The 9909-nt window shown below is 49.5% G+C and overlaps 1 protein-coding gene across 1 annotated transcript in view; it reads left to right on the top strand.

The window, feature by feature from the left end:
* Positions 1 to 9909, top strand: part of ACACB (acetyl-CoA carboxylase beta) — a 111092-nt gene that overhangs the window by 60298 nt on the left and 40885 nt on the right. Inside the window, exons 21-27 of the mRNA XM_010828668.1 lie at positions 1506 to 1694; positions 3180 to 3280; positions 6450 to 6538; positions 6629 to 6753; positions 8267 to 8380; positions 8551 to 8664; positions 9253 to 9342. Coding sequence (XP_010826970.1) covers positions 1506 to 1694; positions 3180 to 3280; positions 6450 to 6538; positions 6629 to 6753; positions 8267 to 8380; positions 8551 to 8664; positions 9253 to 9342 — 822 coding nt within the window. The remainder of the gene's footprint in view (positions 1 to 1505; positions 1695 to 3179; positions 3281 to 6449; positions 6539 to 6628; positions 6754 to 8266; positions 8381 to 8550; positions 8665 to 9252; positions 9343 to 9909) is intronic.

The following is a 9909-nucleotide window of genomic DNA, read 5'->3' as shown; positions in this document are numbered from 1 at the left end:
CTCATGATGTACTCTGCATAGAAGTTAAATAAACAGGGTGACAATACACAGCCTTGATGTACCCCTTTTCCTATTTGGAACCAGTCTGTTGTTCCATGTCCGGTTCTAACTGTTGCTTCCTGACCTGCATACAAATTTCTCAAGAGGCAGGTCAGGTGGTCTGGTATTCCCATCTCTTTCAGAATTTTCCACAGTTTATTGTGATCCACACAGTCAAAGGCTTTGGCATAGTCAATAAAGCAGACATAGATGTTTTTCTGGAACTCTCTTGCTTTTTCTATGATCCAGCAGATGTTGGCAATTTGATCTCTGGTTCCTCTGCCTTTTCTAAAACCAGGTTGAACATCTGGAAGTTCACGGTTCACGTATTGCTGAAGCCTGGCTTGGAGAATTTTGAGCATTACTTTACTAGCACATGAGATGAGTGCAATTGTGCGGTAGTTTGAGCATTCTTTGGCATTGCCTTTCTTGGGATTGGAATGAAAACTGACCTTTTCCAATCCTGTGGCCACTGCTGAGTTTTCCAAATTTGCTGGCATATTGAGTGCAGCACCTTCACAGCATCATCTTTCAGGATTTGAAATAGCACAACTGGAATTCCATCACCTCCACTAGCTTTGTTTGTACTGACGCTTTCTAAGGCCCACTTGACTTCACATTCCAGGATGTCTGGCTCTAGGTGAGTGATCACACCATCGTGATTATTTTGGTCATGAAGATCTTTTTTGTACAGTTCTTCTGTGTATTCTTGCCACCTCTTCTTAATATCTTCTGCTTCTGTTAGGTCCTTTCACCCATAAGGAGGCAAAGAGGGGTTTGAACAATGACCCTCCCGCTTCAGAGTCCGTGTGCTTAGCCCCTATGTTAGGCTGCCTAATTACCAGCACTGCAACATTTTTTTAGCCTCTGCAGTTGCCAGTGTGTGCGTGGTTTCAAGTTCAAACCTTACAACCACATTACGGCATTGACAACTTTCTCCTTCCCATTCAAAAACCATCAACAGTTCCGGTGACCCAGAAGCAGGGCAGTGCAGCTATTAAGAGTCTCTGAGTTTGCATCCTGGCCTTGCTTCCTGCTAGCTGGGTGACTTTGGGTAACAATTAACCTCTCTGTTTCAATATCCTCAAACGGGAAATGGGAGTACCGATTATACCTACTCCCTAGGGTTGTTTCTGAGGATCAAGTGAGAACAGGTCAATTTGGGTCCTCAAACAGCGTCTGGCACAAAGCAAGCGTCCCACAAACATCTATGCTTTGCAAAGCTTGATGTCCTGACCCCGCACCAGGCTGGCAGTTTGGAAGCACAGGATGGGGACTGGGGCCGTCCCGGGGGGGGGAAGCCGGGTGGGTGTTCCGCCCACTCTGTGGCTGGGGCCGTTCCCCCCGGGACTGTGCCAGAGGGGCTGCTAGCGTGCACGGGGCCTGGATGGCTTAGTGTGTCGGGCGCCGCCCGCCGCGTGCTGGGTGGCTGTAGGCCTCGGGCCGATGCTCTGGTCCCGCTGCAGCTGAAGGACTGGGTGCAGAAGCTCCTGAGGGCCCTCCGGCACCCGTCGCTGCCGCTGCTGGAGCTTCAGGAGATCATGACCAGTGTGTCGGGCCGCGTTCCCGCCCCCGTGGAGAAGGCCATCCGCAGGGTGATGGCCCAGTACGCCAGCAACATCACCTCGGTGCTCTGCCAGTTCCCCAGCCAGCAGGTAGGGCTGCACCCACAGCCTCCAGGAACTCAGCCCCCCGTCAGCCTGGACCCCCAGCCTCTCGTCAGATCGGGCTTTGTGAGACCCACACCGACAGCCAGAGATGCTGGGGCCTGAAAAGAGTTTTCTTTCACGCCTGCTCTGCAGAATCCCAGCACTTTCCCCCAAAACAGCAGCGTTAGATGGACATAAGCAGTTATCAGTAGTCCTCGGATTCGGAACAGGAGTAGGTGGTTGGTGCGAATAGTCAGCATTTTCCAGAACTACACTGGCTGACGCAAGAGAGGAGCTTGTGAGTTTTTCTCGCTAGTGTGTAGTGTCGATTCTTCCTCCTCGGGTTTGTGTAGGGTGACAGTCGTGGGGCTGTACGTGTATATCACGTTTTCTAAGAATGGAAGCCGTTCCCGGGGAGTATCAGAAATCTCTAATAATTCTACATTGGCCTCATTTTGTTCTTTTGGAGGGAGGGGTTGCTTTTATCAAGCAGGTTAAAGGAAAACTACATCTGGAAGAGTCCCCTCTTTTTTATTTTCATGCCCTCGGTCTGGTGAGAAGGGCTTCCTTGCACCACCCGTAAGTTAGTAATTTGGGGAGCTCGAGGTCAGTGTAAGTCAGCTTATTGCCAGAAGTCAACTTCTAAGTTGGAATATTGTTCGGCCATAAGAAGGAATGAAATGACTCATGCTACCCTGGGGATGAACCTTAAAAGCTTGATTCTCAGTGAAAAAAGCCAGTCACAAAAGCTCACGTTGCCCAGTTCCATTTATATGAAACGTAGTTGGCAGGTCCACGGAGAAGAGACAGTAGATTAGTGTTTGCCAGGGGCTCAGGGCAGGCGTGAGTGATTGCCCATGGCTATAGGATTTCTTTGGGTAGTGATGAAAATGCTCTAAAATTAGTGATGGTGGTTGCATATCTCCATGAATATAGTACAAACCACTGAATTAAATACACACTTTAAAAGGAAGGAGGGGAATATGATAGTGTATGTATTCTAGCTCAACTAAGAAATAATGAAAACAAAGCTCTCAAGGACCACAGTGGAGAATCGTACATGTTGGAACCTTCTGGGAATTTGTTATTGATGCAGGTTTTTCATTAGAGGTATTTTTGTTGCCACAAAACAGTATGCCAATAGCATTCAACCTAACTGTAAAAATAGGGCCCACCCGACACCCTCATGCTCCCTGGTGTTGGAAATTCCCTTCTCCTCTTCCCATGGAGTGTTTGTGAAGAGGGATGGTGTGAACATGCAGAAGTCTTTATGTGATTGTTGTCGTCCTGAGCTCTTTAGTCCTCAAGCCACATGTTGAGTGGGGCACACAGAGCTGTTTCTGGGGGGGCAGAGGGCTTTGGGTTGGAGTTTTTGAATGATCCTCTGGGGGGCTCTGCGTGGGAACCTGTGGTGGGTCCTTCCAGTGACTTCTGTGCGGTGGGCAGATTGTGTGGTCTGAGCGGCCAGACTTGTCCTGTTTTCGCGTTCAGATAGCCACCATCCTGGACTGCCACGCAGCCACCCTGCAGCGGAAGGCCGACCGGGAGGTCTTCTTCATGAACACCCAGAGCATTGTACAGCTGGTCCAGAAGTGAGTCCTGGGCCCTCCGTGGGATGTGGTGGTCACACTTACTCATCCATGTGTTGCCCCAGGGTGCTGCTATCTTAAGGGCAGGCTCAAACCAAGAGACAGTGCCTAGGGTCTGATACCCCAGTTCCAGCCCTGGCACAGCCCTGCCTAACAGAAGAACAAAGCAACATCCTTTACTTCCGAGTCTCAGTTTGCTAGTCTGTAAAATGGGAATTAAAAACACTTCACATGCTGAATCATTTTGCATTACCAGTAGATTAACTTTTGTAAAGTGCGGAAACACAGCAAGTCCTCATGGTAGCTTTTCTTATAAGATAGTGGAATGAAATGACTTAATAAGCTGTAAATGATTCTAGAAATTGTTCTTGTGATTTTGGGGGATCCTTGCAAAGGAGGAATTGGTAAAGAATTTGTTCAGTTGCTCAGTTATGACCAACTCTTGCAGGCTCCTTTGTCCTTCAGTATCTCCCAGAGGTTGCTCAAATTCATGTCCGTTGAGTTGGTGATGGTTAGACACCATCTCATCCTCTGCCACCCCCTTCTCCTGTTCCCTCAATCTTTCCCATTATCAGGGTCTTTTCCAATGAGTCAGCTCTTCGCATCAGGTGGCCAAAGTATTGGAGCTTCAGCATCAGTCCTACCAATGAGTATTCAAGGTTGATTTCCTTTAGGATTGACTGGTTTGATTTCCTTGCTGTCCAAGAGACTCTCAAAGAGTCTTCTCCAGCACTACAATTCAAGCATCAATTCTTCAGTGCTTAGTCTTCGTTATGGTCCAACTCTCACATCTGTACATGACTATTAGAAAAACCATAGTTTCAACAATACGGACCTTTGTCAGCAAAGTGATGTCTCTGCTTTTTAATACGCTGTTTGAAGTGAAGTGAAGTGGAAGTTCCTCAGTCGTGTCTGACTCTTTGCAACCCCATTGACTATACAGTCCATGGAATTCTCCAGGCCAGAATACTGGAGTGGGTAGCTGTTCCCTTCTCCAGGGGATCTTCCCAACCCAGCGATTGAACCCAGGTCTCCTGCATTGCGGGTGGATTCTTTACCAGCTGAGCCACCAGGGAAGCCCAATACGCTGTTTAGGTTTGTCATAGCTTTTCTTTCAAGAAGCAAGCATCTTTTAATTTCATGGCTGCAGTCACCGTCCACAGTGATTTTGGAGCCCAAGAAAATAAAACATGTCACTGCTTCCACTTTTTCCCCTTCAGTTTGCCATGAAGTGATGGGACCGGATGCCATGATCTTAGTTTTTTAAATGTTGCGTTTTAAGCCAGCTTTTTCACTCTCTTCTTTCACCCTCTTCAAGAGGGTGTTTGTTTATATTCTGTGGTTGTTTATATTCCTCCCGGCTATCTTGATTCCGGCTTGAGCTTCATCCAACCTGGCATTTCGCATGATGTACTCTGTATATAAGTTAAACAAGCAAGGTGACCATATACAGCCTCAGGCACACTCCTTTCCCAATTTGCACCAGTAAGTTGTTTCATGTCCGGTTCTGACTTGTTACTTCATGACCCACATACAGATTTCTCAAGAGTCGGGTAAGGGGTTCTATAGTCCCACCTTTGTAAGAATTTTTAAAAAGAATTTTCTTTAAGAACTTGTATTTTGTCTTACATAGCTCTTGAGCAGGAAGAACTATGCTGCTGATAAAAAGAACTGCCCTTTTGTATGAAAACTCTACCCAGCAAGAAAGCTTTGCCTTCTTGGACAGAATTCAAACATTTTCAGACTGGAGTGAGTTAATTCAGCACATATTAGCCACGTGCCAAAAACTATAAGAGGTGCAGAAGATAGATGGCTATAGGAAAATGCCCTTCTTTTCAGGGCACTCCTTGGCTTGTGAGGACACATACTGACAATATAGGGTTGCAGCTGAGGAAGGAGATTTGCGTTTGGATTCCCCACAAAGTGAGAGCTCCATAGCCAAGGCTAATCCTTTCCCCAGAACTCTTCCAGCACTAACCCTAATCCATCCTTTAGTATAGGAGAAATGACCGGGAGGTATGAACAAATGATAAATGAATCCAATTCCCTAGCAGGTTCTTCTTGTGTTAAATATAAATCTCAGAGGTATAACCTGTATTGTGCGCGTGTGTGTTTTTAAAAATCACATACGAACCAGGAGCCTTTTTGGTTCGTACTCTCTTTTGATGTCATTTGCTGGTGCTGGAGCAAAGCTGGTTTCAACTTTCCTGAAACTCAGCGTCCCTTTCCTCGTGCTCCGAAATGGTTTGGAAGAGGAAATAGTTTAAGGAACCTCCAGGTTACCATTTGTAAATGTCTTTCAAGTTTTATTTTTCGAATTGTCTTTATCCATTGGATGGTTAATTGAAAATATTTATCTGCACTCATTCAGGCAAGGCTGACCCCATTCAGCATCCCGGCTCTGTGACTGTTTTTCCTTCTCTCTGGGGACCTCTGGTTGGATGTGTGACCTTGGGCAAGTCGTCACTGTCTCTGACTGGCAGAGTTAACACAGATGGACCAACTCACGCATCCCTCCCAGACCTAAGGATTCGAGAGTGCAGCCTCTAGATTCTTTTTAAAAATATTTATCTATTTGTTTGGCTATGTTGGGTCTTAGCTGTGGCATGCAGGATCTTCATTGCGTCGTGCAGATTCTTTACTTACGGCTCACGGACTCTCTAGTTGTGACACACAGGCTCAGCAGTCGTGGTGGGCAGCCTTAGTTGCTCCACAGCATGTGGGATCTTAGTTCCCAGATCAGGGAACGAACCCATGTCCCCTGCATTACAAGGCAGATCCTCAGCCACTGGACCATCAGGGAAGTCCTCCTCCAGATTCTTTATTAGTGTTTTCTCTTCAATACTTTGGCCACCCGATGCGTAGAAATGTCTCATTTGAAAAGACCCTGATGCTGGAAAAGATTGAAGGTGGGAGGAGAAGGGGATGACAGAGGATGAGATGGTTGGATGGCATCACTGACTCAATGGACATGGGTCTGAGTGAACTCCAGGAGTTGGGGACGCACAGAGAGGCCAGGCGTGCTGCAGTCCATGGGGTCGCAAAGAGTCGGACACCACTGAGCAACTGAACTGAACTGAACTCCTTTTTCAAGTCTTGAAAGTCCTGCTGGAGACGACAGGCACCCCAGGACACAGAGCTGATCACTCAGCGGCCTTCTCCTCCTCCCCAGGTACCGCAGTGGGGCCCGCGGCTACATGAAGGCGGTGGTCTTGGACCTCCTGCGGAGATATTTACTGGTTGAGCACCATTTCCAGCAAGGCAAGAGTCACCACCCCAGGCACTGGTGATGAGTCCGCAGGGGCAGGCGGCCCGGAGCCTTACCCCACATGGCTTCTTGTCCCCCTGCAGCCCACTACGACAAGTGTGTGATAAACCTCCGGGAGCAGCTGAAGCCAGACATGGCCCAGGTGTTGGACTGCATCTTCTCCCACTCGCAGGTGGCCAAGAAGAACCAGCTGGTGATCATGTTGATTGTAAGCGGGAGAAGGCGTCCTTTCCCCAGAGTTGGACAGGGCTCTGCCGGCTTCCCCTGGAAAGATTCTGGTCGCCAGATTTTAAAATACTTCATACCAAACTTGTCTTGGGTCTTTCCTCTCTTGTTTATTCATTTCTACGCTGCACAGCTTGTAGGATCTTCCCTGACCAGGGATTGAACCTGGGCCATGACAGTGAAAGCCTGGAATGCTAACCTCTAGGCCACCAGGGAGCTCTCGAGTCTTTCCTGTCTTAGAAAACCACTAGCCTGGCCGTTGGACAGTGCCTGCGTTCCATGCTGTCATTGGAGGCACAGGCCAGGGGAATGATAGCGATGAATGTCACCACCATTTGATAACACAAAGCAAATCAAAATTTGGGAGGGAGAGAAGGTTGAGAATAATTTCCCATGAGATTTCTTCACCACAGACCTGCTTGTGTGCTTGTGTATGTGTGAAATGTTAATATGTTAAACAAATTTTCTGATTATAGAAACAAAATGTGGGCTCATTCTAATTAGGGACATGCAGAAGTAGAAAAGAATGACCCCCCCCTCCCCGGCCCCACCGTCTGGTGACTGCCTGGAGAACAGCCTGGTGCGGAGGTCGGGGCGTGATGCCCAGGTATTCAGGGTCCCAGCAGTCACTGTTTTGTCTTAGTGGGTATTGAGGGAGCATCAACTCAGAGCCTTTCCTAAGCCCTTCTTGCATTTAGGGCATAAGAGTAGATGCAAAGACTGGCCGCGCCCAGCCCTGGTCTCCGGCAGAAAGGTCCCTTGTTCCAGAAGCAGAGAGGAGGGTTGCCCATAGGAACCAACCTCCCTGCCTCGTTGGCAGGTTTCACCTCTATATCTTCTGTCTGGCAGGACGTCTCCAGGCCCTAGATGCTCCCCCCATGCCAAAGCTCCTAGAGTTGGCTTGCATACCCGCACTAGAGCCTCACATAGCCCTTACTGTTTGTTCATACCTGCTTCTATTTCCCCTCATCCCTCTTCTCTGAAACTGAGCCCCTTAAGTCAGGCAGAGACGTGCAGAGGAAAGAGTGAGAGGGCCTAGGGATAGGAGAGCCTTGGGTTCAAATATGACTCTGCCTTGCATGTGCTTGGTAGCCTCGGGGCAAGGCACGTTGCCTCTCTGAGCCTCAGTTTGCTCATCTGTAAAATGGGAATCATATAGTAACTCCTCGGTGGGTGAAGGACATTTGAGGAAATAAATGGAAAGTGTCTAGCTGCTTGCCTGGCCACAGTAAATACCTGTTAGACCTGCTGGCCATTAATAGTAATGCAGGCAGAGATTTGGTTCTGTTTTCCCTCGTGCCAGGAATTTAGGGCATGTTTTGGGGTGGATGCATGGGTGAGTGAAAATGCAGTGGAGAATGGTGGAGGGCTTATGTATGAGACTGTGGAGGTTGGCTGGGGCAGCTAGCCCCCCAGCCAAGGGCCAGTGAGTGCTGGCCTGTCTCCTTCTGGTGGAACAGAAGATCCCCTTGGATCTTGTTTCTGTCCCCCAAAAGGATGAGCTCTGTGGCCCAGACCCATCCCTGTCCGATGAGCTGACCTCCATCCTTGACGAGCTGACTCAGCTGAGCAAAAGCGAGCACTGCAAGGTGGCCCTCAGAGCCAGGCAGGTAGGCTGGCCGGCTGTGGTCCCCACCGCACCCGGGGCTCACGGGGTGCCATCCTCCACCATGCCCAGCCCCCCGCATGCACAGCCCCTTTGCTGCAGGACCGGCCCTTGGCGTCTTCCCTGCGAGGATGGCTCACCCCAGCCCCTCGATCCCCTCTCTTCCCCTCGCAGGTCCTGATTGCCTCCCACCTCCCCTCCTACGAGCTGAGGCACAACCAAGTGGAGTCCATTTTCCTGTCTGCCATCGACATGTACGGCCACCAGTTCTGCCCAGAAAACCTCAAGGTGAGGCCATCTGCATCCTTCCACGTTGCACAGAGCACATGCCATGGCCCAAGTGGGGCCTGGGAGTGGGAAGGCGGGCTCTCCCTGCCCTCCATGGATTGGTGCTCGGATGCAGGGCACAATCACCAGCACCAGTGGTTTAGCTCAGCATGGCCAGGGCTGCCTGAGGGGGCCCAGGGGTAGCTCTGAGAGAGGTTGGGTCCTGCAGGATGGATGGCAAGGCAGCAAGGCTCTCTCAGGAGGCATGATGTTAAAACTCCACATGTGATGGAGCTTATTGGAAGCTGTGAGCACTCACATGGCTGGGTCTTGGCTTCATTTTCCCAGGGCCCCCTCCTCACCCACTAAATCTGCCTCATTCACAAGCTTCCAGGCACCCCCTCTATGGCTAGAGCTGGGAGCCCTGAGAACAGTCACCCAAAACTGCCTGCACATTCAGATCTCATGGGCCTGGAGCCTGGCAGCATTTTGTGATAACAACACGACCAACCTCTCTTCCCTGCCGCTATCCCTCCCCTCCTCTGACTGCTGGTTGGAATTTGTTAGCATTCCACTTTCCTTCTTTATTTCCCTTTCCGTTTCCTGTAGAAATTAATACTCTCAGAAACAACCATCTTTGATGTGCTGCCCACTTTCTTCTACCACGCTAACAAAGTGGTTTGCATGGCATCCTTGGAGGTAAGTAAGTGAGAGGTCCCTGGAACAGCTTCAGTAGACCAGTGTCGGTCCTGGCATCCGCTGCCTGCACTCCACATGCCTGACCTTGGGCCATGTGCCTGGCAAACATGATCTCAGCATTTTCTCTCCAAGGTAGGTCCTTTTACTTACACCCGTCTCACGGAAAAGGGAATGGAGGCTCAGAGAGGTGAAGCAACTTGCTCAAGGTCACACAGCTAAGAAGTGACAGAGCTAGGATGTATATCAGGTCTATCTTAGTCCAATAGCTCAGTTGGTAAAGAATCCACCCACAATGCAGGAGACCCCAGTTTGATTGCTGGGTTGGGAAGATCCGCTGGAAAAGGGAATGGCTACCACTCCAGTATTCCTGGGCTTCCCCTGGTGGCTCAGCTGGTAAAGAATCCGCCTGTAATGCAGGAGACCTGGGTTCAATCGCTGGGTTGGGAAGATCCCCTGGAAAAGGGAATGGCTACCCACTCCAGTATTCTGGCCTGGAGAATTCCATGGACTGTGTAGTCCATGGGGTCGCAAAGAGTTGGACATGACTAAGTGACTTTCACTTCACTG

The sequence above is a fragment of the Bison bison genome, unplaced genomic scaffold (genome assembly GCF_000754665.1).
Source record: "Bison bison bison isolate TAMUID 2011002044 unplaced genomic scaffold, Bison_UMD1.0 scf7180017864495, whole genome shotgun sequence".
Lineage (NCBI taxonomy): Eukaryota > Metazoa > Chordata > Mammalia > Artiodactyla > Bovidae > Bison > Bison bison.
The sequence above is the reverse complement of the archived record's forward strand: the minus strand, read 5'-3'. Positions and strand labels throughout refer to the sequence as shown.